At 37.2% G+C, this 27,689-nt stretch overlaps 1 protein-coding gene across 3 annotated transcripts in view; it reads left to right on the top strand.

Moving 5' to 3' along the window:
- The window catches only part of MAP3K2 (mitogen-activated protein kinase kinase kinase 2), an 85,265-nt gene extending 58,295 nt beyond the window's left edge, over positions 1-26,970 (top strand). For 2 of the 3 annotated variants that reach the window (XM_023741355.1, XM_023741356.1), the window contains exons 16-17: positions 13,850-14,027; positions 14,745-22,307. In XM_023741355.1, coding sequence (XP_023597123.1) covers positions 13,850-14,027; positions 14,745-14,970 — 404 coding nt within the window. In that variant the 3' untranslated portion in view covers positions 14,971-22,307. Of the gene's footprint in view, positions 1-13,849; positions 14,028-14,744; positions 22,308-23,406 lie in introns of those variants that run through there. The other variant, XR_002825714.1, reaches the window with a different exon arrangement.
- The last annotated feature ends 719 nt before the right edge of the window (positions 26,971-27,689 follow it).

Raw genomic sequence — 27,689 nt, 5'->3', positions numbered from 1 at the left:
CAGTCCAGGGACAAGGACTAGAAGGTATGAGGGGACCAGGAAAGCTGGTGATAGGGAACCCAAGATTGAGAAGGGACAGTGTTGACATGTTGTGGGGTTGTTAACCATTGTCACAGGGCAATATGTGTACTGACTGTTCAATGAGAAACTATTTGTTCTGTAAACCTTCATCTGAGGTACAAAAAAAAAAAAAGAATTATCTATGTGAGATCAAATTGACAACAGCAGCTCGAAAGGTTTGATGGAAAGCCTAGGGGGCAGTGAGTTGAAGATAATGGTGATGGAATACTTTGGAAAAGGATAGTGAGACTAGCGGCACAACTAGAAGAACGTAATCGATGTCACTGAATTGTACAAGTAGAAACTTTTGAAATGGTGTAACTTTGGCTATGTATATTTTCACCAAAAAAAAAAAAGGTCCTGAAAAGTCGAGAAGGGAGAGTGCTGACATGTTGTGGGGTTGTTAACCAATGTCATAAAACAATATGTGTACTGACTGTTTAATGAGAAACTATTTTTTCTGTGAATCTTCATCTAAAGTACAATTAAAAAAAACTTAAAAAATACAGATTCTCATGCTCAAAAAAAAAAAGTTATAAAATACCAGTTAAAACTATTGAAGGCTCAAGCTTGTTTACAGTTGAGGACTTTCAGACTCAACAATCCTAGCAGGGACTGTCAATAATCAACCATTAATCAACCAAACCAACTAACCAATTAACATCTTGTTACATTAATCAATTGATAAATCAAGTGATTTATTTTAATAATTAACAGTCCTGACAGCTTATGGGGTCTGAGATTTCACAAACTCAAAAAGTCTCTCAGGATGAACAATACTTAATTGCTGTAACTAATGAAGATAAGATTTATACAAGTAATATTTAGGGACATCTCTCCTGGACAAACAAAATAGAACAAACACAAATTCTCAGAGAATTTAAACACAAAATTCTATCTGAGAGGTTACTCACCTGTTTACTGTTTTTGTGGATGAGTTCTTGGAGGTTCTTGAGGATGTTAAAATTTGATCATAGGATTGAAAAGATGCATGAAAAAAAATCTTTGTGTCCTTAAAGAAATAAAAATAACTTTCTAGCATGTGACATCAAAAGGATAAGAAGAATTCAGTGTTAGAGAGTTTAGATAGAAGATATTAGTGAATACCTGTAACAGCCTTCGGGAATGTACTGCAGCAGCTAGGATAGCTGTCAGGAATTTTCCCAGTTTCTCTTGCTAGAAAAGCAGAAATTAAGGTCTCTGGCAGCTTCTGGCCAGAAAAGAAAAATTGTGTACACTTTAAAAATGCAAGGTAAAAGGAATTTCAGGCTTCAACTCTGGAAAATTCAGGCATTAGCTCTGAAATCTAGACTTTTAGATTTTAAAATTTTCTTATATATCCAGTTCAGCTTAAGTTACTATCATGGATTGAATTATGTCCCCCAAAAGATGTGTGTATCAATTTGGCTGGGCCATGATTCCCAGTATTGTATGGTTGTCTTCCATTTTGTGATTGTGATTTTATGTTAAAGCGGGTTAGGGTGGGATTATATAACACCCTTATTAAGGTCACATCCCAGATCCAGTGTAAAGGGAGTTTCCCTGGGGTGTGGCCTGCATCACCTTTTATCTTATAAGAGATAAAAGGAAAGGGAAGCAAGCAGAGAATTGGGGACCTTATACTACCAAGAAAGCAGTGCCAGGAGCAGAGTGCATCCTTTGGACCTGAGGTTCCTGCGCAAAGAAGCTCCTAGTCCGGTGGAAAATTGATGATGATGAGGACCTTCCTCCAGAACTGACAGAAAAAGCCTTCCCCTGGAGCTGACGCCCTGAATTTGGACTTCTAGCTTACTAGACTGTGAGAAAATAAATTTCTCTTTGTTAACGCCATCCACTTGTGGTATTTCTGTTATAGCAGCACTAGATCACTAAGACAGTTACTTAAAAGGATTCTGGGGCCTAATTTGACATATTATAAAACAATAACGACTTTACCAGAATGAATTTATATTAAAGTCTTCAGAGTAGCTTTTAGAAGCCTAGGCACACTAAGCAGTTTCTCCAAGACTTAAAAGACTTCCTTATGAGAAAAAAAAACTAACAACAGCTAGTCATGGCTTTTGAAACAAGACAGACAAAAACTTAAACATGAAATGAGACAGCCCCTTAATGAGTGCATATGTGGCAAATGGTACTCTCAACCTCACTAAGACTGCAACCACACATGTGAAAACCACTCGAGCCTTTCAACAAAAGAAAATGCACCTGAAGAAACCTTAATGGACATTTAGAGAAAAACAGTGAGTTCACACAGCCCGAACCAAGCTACAGTTAGCCATATACCAAACTCATCAAAATGTTCTCGAGAGCTGAAAGTAAAGAGATGAAAGACCGTTAACAAACCTCAGGTGACTTCAAACACAAAGAGGGCGGAGGTCCTTGGTCCAAGAGATTTTAGCTGGAGACAGCTCTCAAGAGCTGGAGAAGTAGATTAGAGGATGCAAAGGGCTCGTACAGGCACCAATGTTCCACAGTCCTGTTCTGGGGTCATTTAACAGGCAGATTGCCTTTGGATCCCACTTCTGACCCCAAAATATTGTAGAGAAAAACTTGAACACTGTTTCATGTTAAAACGGAGAGGTTTATTAAGAGTTTGAAACAATTGCAGTTGGGGAACTATGTAACCCATTGAAAATGGAACCAGGTAGTTCTGGGGCAGTTTTGTTATACAAGTATTCTTCTGGGGTAAAAAGAGGAACCAAACCACAGGGAGAGCAATTATAGGAAAATCCATGAATATTGTAATAATGACACTCTGATTGGTTACTGATTATTATTAATACAGTTAGTGAGTACAGATAGCTTTTCAGGATGCTTATATCATGGTCACAAGATGCTTACATGTATTTTCTTTGTGTATCTTGCAAAAATATCTTGTTGGCGACAGTACTCTTCCTGAGTACATGTATTTTGAGGGGTATAGAGGGTCAGTTGGTTAAGACCCCTCAGGTTATATGGTTTCACATCCTGGTTTTGACCACGGAGGAAAAACATGTTTTTCTCAAAAAACATAGCTGTTAGTCTAGAAATACAGATTAAAATTAAATAGCGTGGTCAGCATATTATGTCTCTGTCTCACTGACTACACTGAAAATTGTCTTTTCTTGAGACAGTACATAGTTCTCTGTGAGTGTGAATGAAATAAGTGAGATGGTTGAGAAATTTACTGTTTAAATTAATACTTTAAAGTACCACAGAGAAACAGTTCTCTTTTCTCAGTGATTCAGTAAGTGTTCCATTATACCAGTCCTGATGTTTACATCCCAACAAATGGGTAGCTCCATGATGAGGGTTCATAAATCAGTAAAGTTCAAAAGGTCATAAAAGTGAGACCATGTTTTCATACAGATAGCATAGGCATTAAAATATCATGGTTAAGAGTAGGGGCTCTGACTATGGACTGCCTGATTCAGACCTGGGCTTTATCAGTCACTCACTGTGTTACCTTGGATAAATTATGTAATCTGTCTGTCATTCATAAAATAAGAGTGATGATAGTATCCAAGTAGGATTCTTGTTAGGATTAAATGAGTTAATACATATAGTATGCCTGAAAGAGTTCTTGATGCCTAGAAAACACTCAGACATTAGCTATGATGATGACGTACTTTATGTTGAGATCATGTTTAAAGCCATGGGAATGGATGTCATTATCTAGGGAGCAAATAAAGAGAAGGGAAGAAGAGAGCCCAAGACTGAGCTTTGATGAACTTTAGCCCATCTAAATTCACTTGTATAATCAAGAACTCGATTGTTTGGGGGATCAGATATGTAAATACACAAAGTGAGACACTAGTGGTGAAGATGTATAAAATTTGAGAGTGCTTAAAACCCTGTACTGCAAAGCATACATGGAGGTTTGATTCTGTAACAACTGGGTTGTGACCCCAAAGAATATGGCCACATTCAGGCTGGTGAGAACATACCTGACCAGTTTCTGGTAAGAGTGTAAAATCTGCAGTGCAAACCAGATCACATCTACTAAAATGGGGCTTTCTAGTGTATCTGAAAACGGGACCTGGCTTACAGTCTAAAAGAAATAGGAACCTGTTTTTCTTCTCAAGATCTACGCTCTCAGGCAAGTCTTAGCTGTCAGTGACAGAACCTAATGGCTTAAAGAACCATATAATGAAATTATTCGATTGGGAATTATTCTATTAGAAATAGTCTCTATTCAAGCCAGCTTCTCCTTAGCCCTCATAATGAGGCAAGGGAAAGGAGCTGGGGCGAGCTACCCCCAAGTGGATCCTTCTCTAACCTTACCAGAAAGAGTGATGAACCATCCTGGTAAAATCAGGACGTTGGAAGCAAGCTGATTTAAAACCATTATAGGGAAAATATATTGATAAGGGGAAAAGGTAAGATAAAATTGGGTATGCGGTATGATCTTAAGTTGGTAAAAGTATATACACAAGGTGTGGGGGATGGGAGGAGGGAGGACCTAGAAGGAAAATTCCCATATGATTAACAAGAATGACAGGATGAGTGATACTTGTTTTCTTCTGCATACTTTTTTTTTAATTTTACTTCCTCTGTATTTCCCAAAGGAGCCCTAGTGGCGTGGTGGTTAAAGCCTTCAGCTGCTGACTAGAGGGCTGCGTTTGAACCCACCAGCCATTCTGAGGGAGAAAGATGTGGCAGTCTGCTTCCGTAAAGATTTACAGCCTTGGAAACTCTGTGGGGCAATTCTACTTTGTCCTGTAGGATCCCTGAGTCGGAATTGACTCGATGGCAGTGGGTTTGGTTTTGGTGTGGTATTTCCCAAATTTTTATAAGGAGCAACTTTGTAAATGGGGGGCAAAAAGGAAAGATAGTTGACTGGTTTAAAATTTAAACCCATGAGTTCATAATGAAACTTAGGGAAAAAACTAAGTTATCACTGTTGAAGGATGCTTGGAAACCAACTCAGTATTTCAAAAACTGGTGCCTTCATTCTGCGTTTCCTTTACAAACTATACCACTGACAACCAAATAGTAGATGAGAGGAAATTTATCTTTATAGAAGTATTCTGACTAACAAAGGAAGAAGGAATGATAGAATAACACCATTTTTTTTTTTACCTGTGGTAAATATATCTTTTTTTCAACATTTTTTTACATGCACAACTCAGTGACATTAATTATGTTCATCATGTTGTGAAACCATCACTACTGCTCAGTTGTCAGTTTTTCCATCACCGTTAACAGAGGTTCATTGCCCCCTAAGCAGTGGGTCCCTCTTCCCCCTCCCTCCCACCACTGGTAGCCACAAATAAACTTCGCTCTCTATACATTTGCCTAGAATAGCACCATTTTGCAACCATGAGTGAACTGATAGACACACTCACTAAATATTAACAGCTGCCAATACCACTAAAACAGAGACAGTCTAGCATTACATACTTCCTGTTGGTATAATACATCATCACCTACGAAGTAGTCTCACCCCCAAAATTGAACCTGTATCTGATCAGGTGTCTAGATTCAGCTACCAAGTCATGGAAGGTATATATAGGACAGATGAACATGTTAAATGACCCCTCAGGATGCAGTCAGTGAAATCTAGACCATAAGAAATCAACAGGCAGTCTAGTTTCTTTGTAAATACAAAGAAAAAAAAAGATTAGAGGGACCTTTAGAAAATACCTAAAAGATATATCAAGTCTCGGTTTATGGATCTTATTTGGATTCTGATTTAAAAAAAAAAAAAAAACTAAAAAAATTGAACACTGACTATGTTTTATAATATCAAGGAATTGTTGTTCATCTTCTTAGGTGTGATAAGAGTCTTTATCTTAGGACTGAAATGTTGTGGGGGCATTGGTGGTCCAGTGGTAGAATTCTTTCCCTCCACGAGGGACACCCAGGTTTGATTCCCAGTCAGTGCATCTTATACACAGCCACCACCTGTCTGGCAGTGGAAGCTTGTGTGTTGCTGTATGCTGAACAGTTTTCAGTGGAGCTTCCAGGCTAAGAGACAGATGAGGAAGAAAGGCCTGGCCATCTACTTCTGAAATCAACCAATGAAAACCCTGTGGCTTACAACAATCAGATACACAACTGATCATGGGGATTGTGCAGGACTGGGCAGCGTTTCATTCTGTCGTACATGGGGTCACCATGAGTTGGGCTGACTTGACAGCAACTAAAAACAATAGCAACTGAAATGTTTATTGATTATGATATCTTAGATTTGCTTCAAAATAATATGAAGGAGGAGTAGGTGGCAGTATGATTGGGGCAGGATTGTAGTTGGGATAATGGCTACATATACTATTTGATCTACTCTTGTATATATTTGAAAAGTCTCCCTAACTTTTAACTTACCAAATGAGTTAATTTTTTTAAACTATCTCAGGAACCTGAGTCTGCATTTTCTCCTCAGCCCCTCCCTCCTATGTGCAGGCATTAAATGGTCAGCATTGGTGCTTCCTCTTCAGATAGTGCTCCCAGCCTGTAACTGGCTGTACTCTATTCTCACTGCCTATACTTTTGGGAGACGGTAGGTTTTTTGACAGAGTCCCTCTTTAATTGTTGGACGATAGGAGATGTTAAATAAGCAGTGCTGTTTTAGATGATCACTTGTACCATGGAACACTTAGACTTATGGCATGGGGAGAATGGAACCTGGAGGCTCCCATGGAGAGTGGCTTTGGAGCACCATCCTTGTCTAGGCTGAGGAATTTGCTCTGGAGAACAGAAAAACAAGTATAGAAACTCATGGTAGGTGGAATGGAAAGTCTACATTCTCTCCAGTGTATAATGTAGATGTTCTCCACTATTTACTCTCCTTCTTAAGGCCCATTAAAAAGAAAAAAGGGTAAGGGACAAATAAGGAATCATTTTTTTTTAATACAAAATATGGTTAAGGTTACAGAAGACTGTAAGAGTTGAAAAATTAAAATTAGTTAATAAAATATGTTCTTTTTAAAAACAGCTTATGGAAAAAGCTAAAAATTAAAAGAAATAATTCTATAAGAAAGAAACTGGTCTTATAATCTCTGAAAACATGATAAATAAGGGGAAAATAGAGAATGAAAAAAAAAACTACTGCCTAGATCTTTTTTTTTTTTTTTTTGTGCTTTAGGTGAAAGTTTACAGTGCAAATTAGTTTCTTACTCAAAAATTCATGCACAGATTATTTTGTGACATTGGTTGCAGTCCCCACAATGTATCAGCACTCCCCCTTTCCTTTTCTACCCTGGTTCTTCTATGTCCATTCATCCAGTTTTCCTGTCCCTTCCCACCTTGTCTTTGCTTTTGGGCAGGTGTTGGCCCATTTGGTCTCATATACTTGATTGAACTAAGAAGCATGTTCCTCACGTGTTATTGTTTTATAAGCCGGTCTATTCTTTGGCTGAAAGGTGGACTTTGAGAGTGGCTTTAGTTCTGAGTTCGCTGGGTGTCTGGGGGCCATAGTCTCGGGGGTTCCTCCAATCTCTGTCAGACCAGTAAGTCTGGTCTTTTATGTGAATTTGCATTTTGTTCTACATTTTTCTCCTTCTCTGTCCAGGACCCTCTTTTGTGATCCCTTTCAGAGCGGTTGGTGGTGGTAGCCAGGCACTGTCTAGTTCTTCTGGGTTTAGGCTGGTGGAGGCTGTGGTTCATGTGGTCCATTAACCCTTTGGACTAATAGTTTCCTTGTATCTTTGGTTTTCTTCATTTTCCTTTGCTCTGAATGTGATGGGACCAATAGATGAATCTTAGATGGCCGTTCGCCAGCTTTTAAGACCCCAGATGCTACTCACCAAAGTAGGATGTAGAACATTTTCTTTATGAACTATGTTACGCCAGTTGACCTAGATATCCCCCGAGACCATGGTCCCTAATCCTCAGCCCCAGTAACTTTGTCCCTCAAGGTGAGTAGATGTATCTAGGAAGCTTGTATGTCTTTGCCTTGGTCAGATTGTGCTGACTTCCCCTATATTGTGTATTGTCTTTCCCTTCACCAAAGTTAACACTTGTCTACTATCTAGTTAGTGATGTCTCCCATCCCTCCCCTTCCCGGTAACCATCAAAGATTGTTTTTTTCTGTGTGTCAGCCTTTTCTTGGGTTTTCATAATAGTGGTCTCATACAATATTTGTCTCTCTGTGATTGACTTATTTCACTCAGCATAATACCCTCCAGATGGATCTATTTTGTGAGCTATTTCACGGATTCATCATTGTTTTTTATCATTGCATAGTATTCCATTGTGTGTATGTACCATAGTTCGTTTATCCATTCATCTGCTGATAGATACTTAGGTTGTTTCCATCTTTATGCTATTGTGAATAATGCTGCAGTGAACTTGGGTGTGCGTATGTCTGTTTGTGTGATGGCTCTTATTTCTCTCGGATATATTCCTAAGAGTGAGATTGCTGGATTGTATTGTATTTCTATTTCTGGCTTTTTGAGACACCATATCATTTTCCATAGTGGTTGTATCATTTTGCATTCCCATCAGCAGTGGATAAGAGTTCCAGTCTCCCTACAACTTCTCCAACATTTGTTATTTTCTGCTTTCTTTTTCCTGATTCGTGCCAGTAATGATGAAGTGAGATGATATCTCATTGTAGTTTTGATTTGCATTTCTCTAATAGCTAATGGGAACCCTGGTGGCGCAGTGGTTAAGAGCTCAGCTGCTAACCAAAAGATCAGCAGTTCAAATCCACCAGCCACTCCTTGGAAACTCTATGGGGCAGTTCTACTCTGTCCTGTAGGGTCCCTATGAGTTGGAATCGACCTGATGGCAGCAAGTTTTTTAATGGCTAATGATTGTGAGCATTTCCTCATGTGTCTGTTAGCTGCCTGAATGTCTTCTTTGCTGAAGTGTCTGTTCATATCCTTTGCCCATTTTTAATTGGATTATTTGTCTTTTTGTTGTTGAGGTATTATTCTATAGATTTTAGAGATTAGACCCTTGTCTGATATGTCATAGCCAAAAATTTTTTCCCAATCTGTAGGTTCTCTTTTCACTTTTTTAGTGTAATGCCTAGATCTTGATTTCTAATACTAATCTCCAGTAAAAGGAATCAGGGCTCCTTGGAGAAATGGCTGATTCTAGGACTTGGGCAGAGAATATACAAGATGAACCTGGAGCATCTTTTAGTGCTAAGAAAGTACTAAAGCAACCCCCCCCCCCCAACAACAACAACAAAAAAACAAGAACACAATGATGGGGGTGTTCATCAGGAGCCAGCAGAAGGAGATCCTAATGGCCAAAGCTGGAACAGCCTGACCCATAAAATAAATAAAGTAGTATTGGATTATAACCCAGAGTAGAGAGTAAATATTTATGTATCTATCCAAATTGGAGAGGAAGCAGTAAAACTCTATATTCGCAGATAACATGATCCTGTACATAGAACATCCCAAAGACTTCCCAAGAAAGCTGCTGGATCTAATAGAAGAATTCAGCAACATTGCAGGGTACAAGATCAACACCAAAAAAAAGTTGGGTTCCTTTACACTAACAAGGAGAGATTTGAAAATGTAATCAAGAAAACAATACCATTTGTAATAGCCCTCCAAAAGGTAAAATACCTAGGAAAAATCTAATTAGGATGTAAAAGACTTAAACAATGAAAACTATAAAACACTGCTATAAGAGACTAAGAGGGACCTACGTAAATGGAAGGACATTTTGTGCTCTTGGAATGAAAGACAATATTGTGAATGTCAATAATACCCAAAGTGATCTATAGATACAATGCAATCCTGATCAAAATTCCAACAGCAATCTTTACTGAAATGGAAAAAGTAATCACCAGTTTTATATGCATAAGAAAGAGGGCTCGAATAGGCAAAGCAATATTGAAGAACAAAGTAGGCAGCCTCTCACTCCACGATCTCAAAAATCCATCCATCTGTGGGCAACTGATTTTCAACAGAGGAGTCAAAGTCTATTCAGTGGATAAGAAACAGTCTCTTCAACAAAAGGTGCTGGCAAAGTAGGATAGCCATTTGCAGAAAAATGAAACGCGACCCATACGTCACACCATACACAAAAACTAACAACAGATCAAAGACCTAAATGTTAATGGTAAAACTATACCGTTCTTGGAAAAAAACATAAGGACAAAACTACAGGACCTAATTTTTTGTAAAGATTATCAAACACAGCTACCAATGTACAAACAGCAGATGACAAATTAGGTAACTGGGACTTCATTAAAATTAAATACTTATGCTCATCAAAAGACTTTATCAAAAGAGTAAAAAGATAGCCTACAGAAGGGGAAAAAAATCTTTGGGAATAACACATCCGATAAGGGTCTAATTTCCAAAATACATAAAAAATTTCTACAGTTCAACAACAAAAAAGACAACCCAATTTAAAAATGGGCAAGGGACATGAACAGACACTTCACCAAAGAGTACATTCAGACGGCCAACAAACACATGAAAAGGTGCTCTCTGTCATTAAACCAAAAACCAAACCTGTTGCCATCGAGTTGATTCCGACTCACAGCGACCCTATAAGGTGGAGTAGAACTGCCCCATAGGGTTTCCAAGGAGCAGCTGATGGATTCAAACTGCCGACCTTTTGTTTAGCAGCTGAGCTGTTAACCAGTGCACTACCACGGCTCCCAGTAGAGAGAAGTATATCAAAACCACAATGAGATACCATCTCACCCCTGCTAAGATGGCACCGATCAAAAAACAAAAACAGAAAACAAATGTTGGCGAGGATGTGGGGAGATTGCAGCTCTTATCCACGGCAGGTGGGAATGTAAAATGGTACAACCACTATAGAAAACAGTATGGCGATTTCTCAAAAAATTAGAAATATAGCTGCCTTATGATTCAGCAGTTCCACTCCTTGGTATATACTCGCGAGATCTAATAGAAGAGACACCAACACACATATGTACACCTACGTTCAATGCAGCACTCTTCACAATGGCCGAAAGATGGAAACAACCTAAGTGCTCATCAGCAGATGAATGGATAAACAAAATGTGGTACACACGTGCAATGGAATATTACACAGGCACAAAGAAAGATGAATTCCAAAAACATCTTGGAACTTGGATGAACCTGGAGGACATTATACTGAGTGAAATAAGTCAGTCACAATAGGACAGATATTTTACAATCTCACTTTTATGAAACGACAAGAATAGCTATAGATATGGAGGATAACATTCATTGGTGGTTACCAGGGGTGGGAGGTGGGGATTCATTCTCTAGTTAGTAGTCATTTTTTATTTATGGTGATGGGAACGGAGCACTGAACATGGGTGAAGTATGCACAGCTTGACCAAGATACCTGATGCCATTAAGTTTTACACCCAAAAAAAAAAAAAGGATGTTTTGGTAAATGCTACGTTATATATAATTTTGCAGCAACAACAACCAAAATACATATATATGTGTTTATATGTGTTTGCATGTATATATCTATATTGGAGCCCTGGTGGCAAAGCAGTTAAGGACTTGGCTGCTAACCAAAAGGTTGGGAGTTTGAATCCACCAGCCGCTCCTTGGAAACCGTATGTGGCAGTTCTGCTCTGTCTTATAAGGTTGTTATGAGTTGGGATTGACTCGACAGCAATGGGTTTGAGTTTTTGGTTTATGTGTGTGTGTGTGTGTATGTACATATATATATGTATGTACATATATATAATAAAACAAGGGTCACAGAAACTGATACTTCCTAGACATAACCAATCACCTCACAGGATTAGTTTTCTTGGTTTGAAGACTTAGGGTCATAGTCTCGTGGAACAACTCATTTGGCATAATGTAGTTCCTAAAGTTTATGTTCTACATCCTAGTTTGGTCAGTAATGGCTGGGGTTTTAAAAGGTTGTGAGTGGCTGTCTAAGATACAGCTGTTGGTCTCTACTCGTCTGGAGCAAAAGAGAAAGAAGGGAACCCAGTATTCAAAGAAGGAACGAGTCAACAGGACTAATTGTCTACATGAACCACAGCCTCCTCTACCCTGAAACCAGAAGAACTAGATGGTGCCCAGCTACCGCTACTGAACATTCTGATCAGGGCTACAATAGATGGATCCTGATAGAAAGGGAGAAAAATGTGGAACAGAACTTCAAATTCTCAGAAAATCCAGACTTACTGGACCCTTTGTGACCAGAGAAATCCCTGAGACTAACTCTTTAAACCTTGAACGGAAACTATCACCTCAAGTCACCTTTTAGCTAAATGGCAGGTTAGCTCATAAAGTAATGAGTATCACCCTTGAGTACTCTGTTCTTTTAAAAAGTCATGTATTTGTTGACCATATGGTCATCAAATACTGTAAAGCATAGATGAGAAGGTTGGGGGGCTATGAGACTAGGTTAATGGGTATGAACAACTGGAACAGAAATAATGAGAATGCTGATACAATGTGAAGAATGTAACCAATGTCACTGAACAATATGTGTAGAAATTGGTGAATGGGAACCTGTTTTGCTGGGTATACTCCTGCCAAAAATACAATAAAATGTTTTTTTGAAAGTATTCATATGTCTCTACTGATATAAATAAATCAGTGGGGAGCAGAGACAAATGTCTTATGCAGAAGAATTCTAAATAATTTATGTAGATACTCTCCCTTAAGGAAGTGGAACATAATTCCCACTCCTTAAGTGTGGGCTGCATATAGTGAATTTCTCCCGAAGAATATGGTATGGAAAGGGGGAGAAAAGAGTAACTTCACAGTAGAGAACCTGACACTGTAGCCAGGTGATCAAGGTTAACACCAACATTCATAGGTCATATTGATAGTATATACCCTTCATATGATGTGATAAGAATGGTCGTTTACCTCTGGTTTTTCTCCCAAAAACACAATATTCGAGTCTACCCCATGAGAAAAACATCAGACAAATCCTAGTTGAGGGACGCTACAAAAACCTGACCATTAATCCAGAAAACTGTCAAGGTCATCAAAAACAAGGACAGTCTGAGAAACTGTCAAGTCTAAGGAGACATGACAAGTAATGGAATGTGGTATCCCAGATAAGATCCTGGAACATTAGGGAAAAACTCAGACAATATGAAAAAAAAAAAGTATGGACTTTAGTTAATAATAATGTATCAATATTGGTTCATTCATTGTGGCAAATGTACCATATTAATGTAAGATGTTAATAATGGGGGAAACTGGGTGTGGGGTATATAGGAACTCTCTGGACTATCTTTACAGTAATTCCATAAATGTAAAACTGTTCTAAAATAAAAAGATTATTAAAAGTATAAATGAAATTTAAAAGCTGATGAAAGGTTTAAAGCTTACTTGGAAGAGGTTTCCAATTTAGATAGTTAGAAATTGAGAAGTAAAGTTAGTATAAAGCAAAGCCCAATATTAAGAAAAATGTTAATGTGTAAGGTAACTAATATTTAAGTAATAGAAGGGAAAAAATAGTGCTGGAAGTTTGGTTATGATGGTCCCTTAGGAAGTTCCTGGGGAGAAGCTGGCTTCTCAACTTCAGGCATAGGCTTCTTGCCTTCTGATGGAAAAACTGAGGGACAGAGCCCTGTATTGCTTTCATCATCCTTCCCTGGGCTTCCTTCCTAGTCCTTTCCCTTTTGTCTTCTTTTGTCATCCTCATCTCCCATCTGCCCTAGTCTTTTTCAGGGGGAGAACCTTCTTAGCTCCTGAAACACGAGATTACTCAAAGCAGTCAGTGTTCATGCAGCAGACACCGAGCACTGACTGTGACTAGCATTGTGCCAGGTACTGCTCGGAAGATGTAAAACAGCCTACTTTTGGAGACAGATTTAAGAGTCCATTGAGTAATTCTCTACCATTGTTCTTTTATAGTATGCTCTAGATTGCCATTAAAATAATGAAATGAGTGTATTTCTTATTTTCAGGTGCAAATATTTTGCGAGACTCAACAGGCAATGTCAAACTAGGAGATTTTGGGGCCAGCAAACGGCTTCAGACCATCTGTCTCTCAGGGACAGGAATGAAGTCTGTCACAGGTACACCGTACTGGATGAGCCCCGAAGTGATCAGTGGAGAGGGCTATGGCAGAAAAGCAGATATCTGGTAGGTTTTGGTGCTATATATGCCTGAAAACTACTTGCTTTCTTATTTATTTCCACCCAGGATGCAAATTACTGAGCCAGATTTAAATTAACTTTTGTACTTTTAAAATAGTGTGTTAGACTTACAAGGAGTAACATCATTTTAATTATGAGGCATATAATTGACTGTTTAAAGTCCTTGAACCTATCTTCAATTCTTTAGGAAGGATTAGTCTTAAACAGACTTCCGCAGTAGAAGCTAGCTTTATTTTATTTCCCTGCCAGGAACTTTAAAAGTAATTAATCTTTGTTATCAGTCTCTTAAAATTCAGTTAATCCTTAATTGCCTAATGATTTTAAGTTAGAACATAAAATGGCTGTTTTCTGCTTCCTACCCAGAAAAGATTTGAGTAGATGTTCATTTTAGGCACCTGAAAGCAAAAAAGAATTTCTAATGCTTGTATTCTCTATGAGATAAGGACAAAAAATCATATTTAATGTCAGTTAAGAGAATTATACATAAAACAAAAATTCTAAACTACGTAATGTTCTTTGCCTAACCATTTGAGTTAAATGATAGTCATTAAATTGTGGTTTATTTTCATTGACTTTTATATTTAAATTACAATTTTATATAACTTTAAACTTGCAATCAACTTGTGTTCAAATGTATATGCATTTTACTTGTATTTCTCGTTATGTTATTGTTTGTGTAATGTGTTTTCTTCTTTCTTTGCAGGAGTGTCGGCTGCACGGTGGTAGAAATGCTAACGGAAAAGCCTCCTTGGGCTGAATTTGAAGCAATGGCTGCCATCTTTAAAATCGCCACCCAGCCAACAAACCCAAAGCTGCCACCCCATGTCTCAGACTATACTCGAGATTTCCTCAAACGGATTTTCGTGGAGGCCAAACTGAGACCCTCAGCTGATGAACTCTTGAGGCACATGTTTGTGCATTATCACTAGCGGCCAATAACCTTTCCTGTGCCTCTACCCAGCTACCATCAATTCATTCACCTTCTCTCTGACTGCACTTTTCTTTTTTATAAAAAAGAGAGATGGGGAAGAAAAAAAGACAAGAGGGAAAGTATTTCTCTTGATTCTTGGTTAAATTTGTTTAATAATAATAGTAGCCTAAATTTTTTATAGTCTTTTTTTCCCCTTACAAAGAACTTGAAACTTTTTTTTTTTTTTTAATTTTTATAATGTACTGATGTGGTTCAGAGAGATAAAGCACTTTAGTACATAGTCACTCTTTTTAGTGAAAACAAATCATTTGGAATACCTAAAGATTGTAGAGTCTTCCTGTTTATCACTGATGTATTTATGGTGATGGGGGAGAAATGGAAAACAAGGAAAAGAAAATGATATATAATTTGTAGCTTTTAGTGTTAGTATTTAAAGTAGATCCTCATTTTTTGGAGGTTGAGCCCTAAACTTGAGTTTAGGGTAGGTACTCAAAGAATATAGATTCCTTCTTATATCTGTATTCTTTATATTCTAATCTCTGTCTACCAAGCTTTTTGCTCAGTACAAATCTTGATAGAAAATATGAATCTCTAAGAGGTATGTTAAGTTGTTAATCCTAACCAGTATAATAAGCAAATACACTATAGTAGATCCATGTTACTGGAATTTATAAACCTTGAGGGATGATTTTCTGCTTAAAAAAAAAAATGCTATTTTATTTTAAAGCAGTTATGGGAAGTCAATAGAGCAAATCCAAAATAAAGTACAAAAGGAGATTGCTCTCATTAAATGTTGTGAGCAAGTAGAAGAGACCACATTTGCCAGTTAATAGAAATAACGGAAAAAAGAAAAAAAAAGAATTATGAATTTAATAAGTTTTAAACTATGTTCTTTATTTGAGGGAAAAAGTTCCAAAATCAAGGGAAAGGAGAAATAATCAAAGTTATGTACACTATCTTCCTGTTTCTAACTCCTGATTCCCCATAGATAATGTTCTTTAGGCAATAGGAGTTCAGCCTAGAGGATCTATGTTTCAAAGCTAGTGTCATGAAATGGAACCCTTGTCCATGGGATCACAGAATAATAAAGTGCCCCAAGAAAATGGTGGTTTTCAGCGTGGGGGAGTGGGGGGAGAGGGGGATAATTTCACTTCCCATTTGCAATGCCTGGAGACATTTTGGTTGTCACAGCTGGGGTATTGCTGTTGGTATCTAGTGCATAGAGGTCAGGGATGCTGTTAAATATACTACAATGCACAAGAACAACCCCCCAAAACAGTTATCCTGCCCAAAATTTCAGTCATGCTGAGGTTGAGAAAACTTGATGTAAAGAACAGTTCCAGTTATAAACTGAAAACAACCATTTACAGAAGAGGTTCCCAGCAAAAAAAGGTAAATTTCAAATAGAAAGCAATGTAATTCAAAATGAGTATTTTATAAGAGCAAATACTACTACTTCAACTCAAGGGTGAGTGATCTCAACAAATAGTAAATAGCAATCCCTTTCTTACCAACTGCATATTGTATCCAAATCTTCTATTTTAGAAACTGAATTTGATCAGTGAGCCTGTTGAACTCAACCACCTATCCTTTCCTCAAGTGACCAACTCAAAATTGTGGAAAACAAAAAGCATATTTTAAAAAAAAAAGTATTAACAGGAAGGGTCAAAAACTGCCAGCTATAATGTATCCACTAAGAACAAGGCTAGTAAAATGGAGGGAGACAACTGGAAAAGGTCCCACTGTCCTTAAGGAATTGTGCTACTGAAAAACAGGGATGATATCAGTGATTTGACCACTTGCAGTGTTTTCAGCATATTAGCAAGTGCTAAGTACTTTATTTTTAAAGGTATAGAAAAATAATAGTCTTCCTGGAACCCCTAAATGTAATACCTTTCATGGAATTTATAAGGGACTTCAAAACCAAACCCAACCCCATTTCAGTCGAGTCGATTCCAATTCATAGCGACCCTATAGGACAGAGTAGAACTGCCCCCTAGGGTTTCCAAGCCTGTAATCTTTGCGGAAGCAGACTGTCACATCTTTCTCCCACAAAAAAGCTGGTGGATTTGAACCGCCAGCCTTTCGATTAGTAGCTGAGCACTTAACCACTCGCCACAGAGGCTCCTTATAAGGGATTCAGTTATTCTTATTTCTGCCAAAAGGTGTGCTCTTCTAGGGACTCTTTCAAAATACTTTGTTTCTGAAGTTAGGTAGCTCTTGGTTTACTGTATCAGGGTCCAGTGTGGCATTCCCCATAGGAATATTTGAAGTTCTGCTAGTAGTCTGAGAAGAAGCCAAAGCACAAATTAGTTGTCAATATTTCTTCCATACTCTTATAATTAAAGGAAGCAACTTGCAAGGAAGAGCAAGAAATAGGTTCCTGCTCTCCCCCTTGGGAAGCCAACTGCCAAATCTTGTACAAAAACAGAATCCCCAAGTGTGTGGGTCTATTATAATTTCTTTATGCTTAATGAGTAAGGCATCTCTTCTGCTTAAGCAAGATCACGTATCTGTACCAGTGACCTTTTCCTGCGTTTCGTTGTCTTTGATTACGATTTCCCTCTGGCTCTTTTTTGGTCTGTCAGGATAACCAGCAGTGCAGAGTATAAGAGAACTATTCTTTCTAGAGAATTCTTGGGAAACTGTGAAACCCACAGCAAAATTGTTTGCTTTTTTCAGTCTCTTTTTTCTTTTCTAAATCCTATAGAAAATAAATGCGTATGAAAAGAAACTACTACTTTAATACTGCTGTAGAAGACCTTAGCTTTATAAGAAAGGGAAAAAAAAATTAACAATGGGGAGGTAATGTTCTTTATGTAAGAAGACTTTAATAGTTTACAGAGTTATGTAAAATGTGGTTCGAATTTTAAAATTTCAAACAAATTGTGATGGTACCAAAAACCACAATAAGAGTTAATATATATAAAAACTACTAGAACAAAAATGCTTGAAGGTGAGGGTGAAAGGTATGGAAGACCAAAAGTAAATTAAAAAATAAAATTTTGAAAGGAAGCACCTTATTTCAGAGGCAGTTAAAGATAACACTCCATTTCTTCTTTCTGATAATGGTATGGGTCAACAAATGAACTTTGAGCTTTTTCAGATGACTCTAAATGTATTTTGTTTTTTAACTGTACAACTGATTCTTCTATACTGTAATGGTTTCTTTGCTGAGGCTGGAGAATGGCCAGACGGTTGACTTTGTGCCTTTCAAACGCTCTCTGCTTTTGACAGTGGCTGACTTTGTGGTGATGGAGATGATTCCCTTGCTTTTCAGGATGTATCTTTCTACGTAGGCCTTGAGAGATTCAGAGTGGCATGACTCAGACTTGGACCAAATATAAGATCTTTTGTTTTGCAAACAAAGTATGGTGAATAAAAGGGTTGAAAAACATGGTAATGATGAATGGAAATTTTGATGGTTTGGTAATTCTTTAAAACATACTTAAAATATGCAGACTTTGAAAATTTCATCGTGACTATCTTGAAAATTTTCAGCGTGGTTCCTCATTTAAAAACATGTTTCTGACTTAAATGGTTAAAGTCTATTGCCTTAGAAAGTTTTAAGAGGTGCAGTCAACCTTACAGTCAACCTTCGTAATGTATATAAGGATTGAAACATTAATGCACACGCTGAACTATACAAGAAAAATAAAAAATTTTATTTCAGAGTAAATTGGATTGACTCACTCAGGGCTTTGAACTGGTTTGAACCAGTTCAGCCATGGCTGACAAAGTGACACCAGAACAGACCTGAATTTTTATGATTTGGGTGATCCAGAATGATAACCAGAACAGGAAAAATTACGGGTTGAAGCCCTGGATTGGGAGACTCGGAAGAGGCATAGTGAGCCCTTTCAGGGGCCTGATGCATGACACTGGATTTTCAGCAGGACTGTGGAGAAGGACACATTCAGAGTGGTGCAGCTGGCCACCATCTTTGAGCAGGGCATCTCGTTTCTGACTCTGCTCAAAATCTGATGGGCAAGAGATTTGGTTGCTATGCAACGCGTATGCTGCCCTTGTTTTCCAAGAGGGTGATTAGGTTTCCAGCAGAGCTTTGACCCAAAATTATTCCCATTCTGGTTCACACAGATTTTAAAAATTCACATCTGTTCCAGTTTTGCTTTCTTGGCCATTTCTGAATCGGGAAGAACTAGTTTGAAGCCCTGCTTTCACATGAGAGAGTTTTTACCTTATTCCCAGTGGAAACTACATAAAACGAAACTATTGCTTTAGAGTATCTCTCTGCTCCTCCAGCTCTGTCAGGTCTGGTCTGCAGTATTTTTGAGATTTAGTTTTATAAGCTCTGTGAAATGCAATTTATAAGATACGTGAAATCACATTAAGAAAATAAAGCCAAATATTAATAGTTTAGAGGGATGACCAAGCTTGAATGCAAAAGCCAAGATATTTGCCAGATGCAAACTTTTTGGCCCATTGCAGAGTTTTGTGCCAATGATTTCATTTGGTGTCTAGGAACCAAAAGCTTGCTATGAAAATCACCTGGTGTCAATCAAGCTTAGGAATCTATCTATTTTTTTTTTTTTTTTTATTAAATAGGGTGACTTCTTCATTTGCTTGTTCAATAATTGTGGCTTATTTGTGTTGGGTGCCAAATTAACTTATGCTTAAGGAGGTCATAGTCTAGGAGGAAACACGGGCACAGACAGTCACTTATTTTATGGCGTACTCTAACCCTGAAAGTTCAACAGTGATGATTTTAAATTTTCTGACTATTTTTTATGAAGTGAGGGGAAAAGCAATTTGGGGTAACACTGACTGTTAGAAACGGAAATGTCATTAATAACAGGACTTAAAGTCTCCTCAAATTGGAGGGATCCCCTTAGGTCAGGCTGCCTTTCTCTCAGGAACCCCTTTTACAATACCCAAACTGCTCAAACAGTTCCAGTGATAAGGAGCATTTATTCCATAACAGTGCTTTTCTAGCTGCTTCTTTTAAAGAACAAGATTTTTTTGTCTAAATTGTTAAGACACTGAGAACATTTGTTAGAAATTGAACTCTGTCAACAGTGTTATTTACGCTAAGATAAGCACAACTTCTAGAGAACACGCTGTTTTTTTTTTTTCATTAAGTTTGGTCTTTGTTACAAATGCAATGGTCTTATTTACTTAGATTTTAAGATTGGTTAAATGTTAATGAAAAGCAACTTAATCTTTAAATTTTAGTAGTGCCTTTTTCTCTGTATGCCTTATCTTTATATCAGTAATAATTCAGTTTACCCACCAAAATGAAGATTTTTCCAAAATCATTAGATTTCAAGAGTTCATTTGGCCTTTAGACTGTGTATTGGCCCTTAAATGTTTCTTAATGCTTGCTTCTTCCTCCTACCCTTTTTTACCACCTCTTTTTTTTTTCTTTTTTAATGTGTTGGGAGAGTAACATTAGCATTTGCCTGTGACAGACACTCTGCAGTCTCCACTAGACAAAGCATAGAAAGAAGTATTCTAAAGAGACGTAGCAAATCGTTTTCCAGATTGATGACTTGATTTTTCAATCATGTTGGCACTGAGCAAGTTATATGTGTATCATAGTTCAGTTATAATTTTTATAGCAGAGCTACAGTGATTGTTTTTGCCCTAAAGAAGTCATTTAAATGGTTTACGAATGTTGGGGCAATGAGACTTAGGACAATAAGCAAGACAGCCAGGGAGAATGAATTCTAATCGTTACTTTTTCACTACCATTTTGACTAATACTGTAGCTTTTCTGTGAAGTGTGTGTTTGTGTGTTTGGAGTTGGGGCGGGGGTGGGAAAGAAGGTAGAAAAGGTGTGAGTGTTTAATACATCAGTCTCCGTTCTTGGAGGAACACCTTAAAAGTATGTATCCTACTGATGATGGATCAGTGTAATCATCTTCAGGCAGGGAAGCCAGCACATTTCCACAAGTAGCTAGTACAGATAACTGTTTAATAAAGGTATTTATTGTAATTGCCAAACTCTTGATTGCTGAAAGTAGATTAAAATTGAATTTGTATGTGTATGTGTGTGTATAATAATGAGCTGATATATAATTCTTAAATAGAAAGTAATTGTTTTACATAGTTCCTAATGAACTCTTTGGAATAGAAATTCCAGACATCATCAAAACAACTTCCTTAGCTTACCAAGTATTCAAAAGGAAACTCTCTTATACCTCTTTTCGGTTGGCTAGGGAAGGCGTGCTGTGAAGCCACTGTTTCTACTTCACAGTCGTGTGTAGCTTTGCTTTGTCTTCTGCCATGGTCTGGACAGGATGCGATAATACATGTGGAAAGTATCAGGGCCAACCACGTCTCTTTACTCCTCTCTCAGAGCTGTAGATGATAATGAGCTCTCCGTGGAGCCTAGAGATTCTTCCAGAGATGGTGAGAGTGGTCAAGATTGAGCTTCAGAAAGTTGAGGGATGAGGCATAGCTATAATAAAAAGAATAAATTTTATCTGTTTCTTGTATACAGTCTCGCATAATTTTTCATAATTGTGCATTTTATTTGAGTCATGGTATTTTTAATAACAGCAAATACATTAAATCAGTAGGTACTATTACTCCCTATATCTGATAACTTCTTGTTTGTATTTACAATGTTTATTATCAGAATAACTTTAAACCAAAGTTTTTATATTCCTTGCGCACATAGCCAAAATAATTAGCACTGTTACTACTGCCCACCTGTAAGCTAATAGTATAAAAATTATAAAGCAGGCACTAGTAGAATTTGTATCTCAATCTGTCCTTCAAGGAAAAGGACAGGTACTCAGTCCTGTGCATTTACATGCAGAATTTACTTCAGCTGTTAAGGAACTGTAGATGTTATGAACTTGAGCTTGTACACGTGCCAATCTTATTAATGTCACTTGGCCATACACGCAGATACATATCCGTTCCCTTATGAGGCCTCAGATCTGTGGCATACTTTCTTCCTAGTGTCTTAACATTTATGAACTCGTGTCTGACTTGAGGGGCATTTCAGGAAAGCTGTGAAGAAAAGTAGGTTATGGACGGATGTCTGCTTTGTACCATAGACATTTTGGAACGTGAAGAGTTTGCTCTCTAGTATATGTGCAGAATTTGTCCCCAAATAAGGATTTCTGAGTCCCTTAATGCCTGTTGAGAACAGTAAAGTTCATGACTATAATGAAAAGCACTTTTGTGTTCATTTATTTATATTTTTTTAGAATTTATTTTTTAAAAACATACGTAACTAGTAATTTTAGCATTACTTAGAGGGAAGGGGGAAGATAGGTAACAGAATTATATCTTAAATTCTATTGGATACTTAAACTCTGAAATGGATTTGACATATTCTCATTTTTCCAAAATTTTTTTCACCTGAACGAGAAGAGAGGCCTAGTGGAGAAATTGAGAAAACATTTGAGCTTGAAAGGCTTATGGGCAAAAGAAAGTGGGCCAAACCCTTGCAATATATCCTGTCTAGCTGAAAGTACAGTGTCTAAGGATAAGAATACTTCTTTAAAAACAGTTTTTTGAAATACAATTTTAACAAGTAAAAGGTTTACAGCATCTTTTCTATTGCTATTGGTTTTAAAATTTGCTACCCTGTGTTCCTAAATAGATGAGTTAATACCAAAAACATTTTTAGTGTTGGACATCTCTTAAATTTCACATGATTTGTTTCATTCAAATATCGAAAATAAAAGTGAATAAATTTGAGAATGAACTTTTAATTGCAAAACTATGATTATCAATTTGTAAATTTACCCTTTAACCTCGTGTACATTTTAAAATTTAGCCATTAATGCTCTAAATTTAATTATTAATTTCTGTAAATGTTTTTAATCTCAGTTGAATGCTGGGCAGTTTATAATTATGTATGAAGGTTTTTTTTCCTATCAAGGTTGACTTTTTTGCACATTTTTGGAAATGTTTAATTTGTACACTGATTTACTACTCTGACCAATAATTATTGATGAGTGTATGAGCATCGTGAGTGCATGCATTGAACTACTGTCTGTCTCCGTTTTCACTTCTTTCAAGATGTAGTCATCAGTAACTGCACCGCAGTCGCTGACATCAGCGGACTGTCTTGCTTTTGCAGAGTAGACTTACTATGGTTCTGTCTTTGTTGAAGAACTCAGGAGTTCAACATTACTTTCAAATTTTGTAATATCTTCTAAAATCCATTGCTAAGTTGAAGTATGCTTGTAACTGTGTATCAGGAGATGTATGTTTGTGTGGAAATGTCTTTTTCTCTATGTAGGTACATGTATATATCCCAGTAATTTCTTATTTTGTTTCATTTCTACATTTTTATGAACTTGTTTTATAAGGGTACTATTTAGTTAGAGTAATTAAATATATAAAAGCTTTCTGAGAGATTATTTACTATATGAATATATTTTCAGCTGGCTGATCAAAAGTATTTTTTTAATTTTGTTTTTAACCATTTGAAATGTATTTGTATTTTCAGAATTGGACACAAATTGTACTTAGATCTCAATTAAAACACTCTTGGAAGGAACAGCATTGAGTTCTCTTTGGAGAATTCTGTGAAATGCAAATTAAGAAAATAAAATGTGCTTTAAGCAGTAACAAAAACACACCGTCCGCTAAGACAGCTTTTGAGTTCTTAGAGCTGTGAAAACATGTGAAAAACTAAACTGCCTTGAAGAGATGTCAAGATTTTATATCTCCAGTTGCTGTCGGCCTGTCCTCTGGTTCCTTTTCAGTGTTTCCTTTATTCTCACCCAAAATATTTCAACTTTTTAGTTTTTCTCTTACTGGACAAGGGCAGACTGGGTTTTATAAAACAATACATTGGCATATTGTGATTCTCTGTAATTTGTTGACTATAAATTGGTTTAGAAATTTCCAAACATACATTGTTGTGTCTTTATACTGTACTGTGTGTTTTTAGTAACTGGCAGAAAGATTTGGAAATTAAATTTCCAATCTGACAATGTTATTGTACTTAAAACAGAGAACCTTGTTTTAAATATGCGGTACCACGTAAAATTACTTGTGTTAGGAATAAGGTATACTGTTGAATGTCACTAAGCTTATTATGTTAAAAGGAGCCGGTATGATTAGAAAAACCTACCAGAAGCCAGATATAGTGTGGTTTGTGCCACGTTTCATGCACATTTTGACTTTGTGTTGTTCATTCAAAATCGTGCTTGTAAAAATGTATAAAATTTCTGAGTTTTAAATTTCTATGTATTTTTTTCTTCTTGCTGGTAAATAGCATTTTTTTTTTAAATCTAATGTAAAAGAAGCCATGTTTATATTTTGTTAGTGATCAATGACTTTGTTTATATGGAAATTTGTATATTGTTGGAACACATCTTTGTTTAGATTTACTGTGCATGAAAGCCTGCAATAATTAGCACAATGAAAATTGCTTTTTCTTACATGCTAGTTCATTTTTGAAAGATTGTGGTGCAAAGGCTTACTCTAAGTAACCTTCTGGACTATGGAATGGATATAAATGAATCGCACTTTGAGTGTTAATAAAGCTGATATTTATTTCCACTGTGATTGGTTTGTCCAGATCTGTTCTTGGACACAGTGTGTTTGCAATTGTCCCCTCTCTGCCTGAGTTAATCACCTTCTAGGAGACCAAGCACAGACTAACCTAGAAACATTGAAACTAAACCACCTAATCTTACCAGTGTGTAAAAACAAGTCTGTGGTGTCCCACCCAACATGCTCTGGTATATCTTTTCCTGGACACCTTGATTACCCACACCAGAAATTAGTAGTGATTAAAAACACATTGAAAACTAAGCCTGCTGTCAGAATGTAAGGAGTGGACTCTCAGTACTGGAGATAAATGTAATGATTTAGAGGGCAACTTAGCAATGCAAATCAAAAGCCTCAATCTTTGTATCCTCTGATGGCAATTTTATATATAGGAATTAATACTGTGGAAATGATTGTGGAGGTGTTAAAATATATCTACAAAAGCCAAATATTTCAAATCTGAATGTCTAACAATAGGAAATTGATCAAATAAATTGTAGTATAGCCATACAATGAAACTCTTAACAATGCATTATTGACCAAAAGAAAGCAAGTTGTATAAGATATATTGCATCCCACCGTTTGTTTAAAAAAAAAAAAAAATTGGCAGTCATGGTGCTCAAGTGGTTATGGAATTATGAGTAGTCATTTTTGCTTATATGTATTTTCTAAACTTTTATGATAAATGTTTTTTTTCTTTTAGTATTTTTTTAATTATGAAAACGTTAGGTTAGCCATTCTAACTCATTGAGCTCTCCGGTCAGATTAGCCAAGTTGTTTTTTGTTGTGTTGTAAAGATAATTCTCAGTGTTTCAGTTTTGTCGTAAAGGGTCACATGAGACAGGCAGTCACACAGTGCACGTATGAGTGTAAATTAGTAGACTATTTCTGGAAAGGAGTTTGGCAGTAAGAGCTTTAAAAAAGCCAGGTGTTTACACCAGTATTTCCATTTCTCAAAATTTGCCTTAAGAAAAGATACAGTGAAAGATTTATATATAATGATATTCATCACAGAACTATTTATAATAGTGTAAAAAACTATTGCAAATGCCTCCAAATTAGGATTTGGCTAAATAAATTCTGATACTGCCATACAATGGAATATTAGTCATTAAACGTTCATTTTAATTGGGGTGAACAAAGATTATGTTAGGAGGATATAGAGTCAAATGCCCAAGTTATAATTTCTATTGTGTAAAAACACTCTAGGAAAAATGCCTGGAAAGAAAGTCAACCCAAATATAGATAGCGGACTGGGAGTGGGGTAGGGGGTGTTATGCATGATTTAAATAGCCTTTGCTATGCTTTTCTCTGTTTTCCATGATTTTTACAATGTCACGTATTACTTTAATCAAGGGGGAGAAATAAAAATTGGGAATTGAGTCAGAATCCATGGCAACAGGATATGACACTGATACTGTAAAACTGTATGATGTTATCTGGGAATGAATGTAGGTGGAGAAGCGTAAAAGAAAAGTTCACAAAGCTTTTTTTTTACTAAGACTAGATAATTAAACTCAGTTTTTGCTAAATTAAACTTGTCTTTTTACCTGCCTGCCCAGGGATCCCTGTTTAATTAACTGAGTCAACCCAGAGTGCTCACAAGTCCTATCATTAAATTATTTTAACTGCTTAGCTACCATGTAACCATAGAATTTTTTCTCTGGGCCAGGGTCGAGATGTAAAAGCAATGTGCTCTGAAAAGACAATACTGACGTAAGTACATTTTGTGTATAGTGGGCCCAGAAAATATTTCCTTATGACAAAGGCGTGATAACTGTTTTGAGAGGGGCTTAGAGTTAGCCTTATCTGAAATTCCTCAAGTAACTTAAACTGATTTTGGTAAAGCAAGCAATTCTAAAAAGAAGACACCTGGTGCCAAATGCCCATCATAAATCTGGTCCCCAAACTTCCTTAGAGATACTTCTCATTAAACAAAGTTTTATGACGTCATCCTGTGACTATAATTTGTCATCTCTGTAACTCAGTCCCCTTACCTCACTAACCACTGATCTAAATAGCACAAGCCCTGTTCTTTGTCTAAATCTTATAAAAAGACTTGTAGTTATTGTGCTTCGGACTCATGATTTCCATCCTCATGAGCTGCGATGTTCCTGGTCCAGCCTGCTTTTAAAACCCTTAATAAGCCTCTCCGTTTAATTCTGAAGCAACATTAGAGTTTTTCTCTACAGCAGAAGTCAGTTTTAAAAGTGTGACTCCTTCACCTCTTGAGTTCTAAGTGAAATTCATTTAGACTAAGCACCAACAAATCTTCAGTTTACTGACGGCCATTCAGCTGAGGACCGAGCTCTACATTGCAAGTCCTGTAGCTGATTCTGTCTTCAGTTTGCTCACGTCATTAGCAGTATCTAATACAGTTGATCGCTTTCTCCACCTTGAAATGCTTTCTCTGGACTTCCTAACGCATTGCCATCGAGTCAATTTCGACTCAAAGCTACCCCAAAAGACACAGTAGAACTGCCTCATAGGGTTTCCAAGGCTGTGATCCTTAAACAGAAGCGGACTGCCACATCTTTCTCCCGTGGAGCTGCTGGTGGGTTCAAACCGCTGACCTTTTGGTTACTGGCTGAGTGCTTAACAAGTGTGCCACCAGGGCTCCCTTCCGGACTTCCAGGGCTCCTGATTTTCTTATTTCACTGACTGCTCCTCAACTGGTTCGCTGAAATCTCCTTTCAGCCTCTTGACTGTGTAATGTCCCCAGTCAGTGGATTTCTCTACCTACGTTCATTCCCAGGTAACCTCAACTAGTTTTATACCTTCAGTATCATATACCCATTGTGGTCGAGTCGATTCTGACTCACAGTGACCCTGTAGGACAGAGTAGAACTGCCCCATAGGGTTTCCAAGGAGTGGCTGGTGGATTTGAACTGCCGACCTTTTGGTTAGCAGCCAAGCTCTTAACCACTGTGCCACCAGGACTCCTGCAATATCATATGAACCAACACCAAATCTGTTGCCATCGAGTCGATTCTGACTCATTGTGACCCTATAGGACAGAGTAGAACTGCCCCATAGGGTTTCCAAGGAGCTGCTGGTGGATTCAAACTGCTGACCTTCTGGTTAGCAGCCAAGCTCTTAACCACTGAGCCACCAGGGCTCCTTAATATCATATAGATGTTGACAATTCCAAGTTTATATCTCTAGGTCCCTGAACTTCAGACTCATTCTTGAATCTTCATCTAATTGTCTAGTAGGCAACTGTTACATATG

This window comes from Trichechus manatus, unplaced genomic scaffold, assembly GCF_000243295.1.
Source record: "Trichechus manatus latirostris isolate Lorelei unplaced genomic scaffold, TriManLat1.0 scaffold00179, whole genome shotgun sequence".
Lineage (NCBI taxonomy): Eukaryota > Metazoa > Chordata > Mammalia > Sirenia > Trichechidae > Trichechus > Trichechus manatus.
The sequence above is the reverse complement of the archived record's forward strand: the minus strand, read 5'-3'. Positions and strand labels throughout refer to the sequence as shown.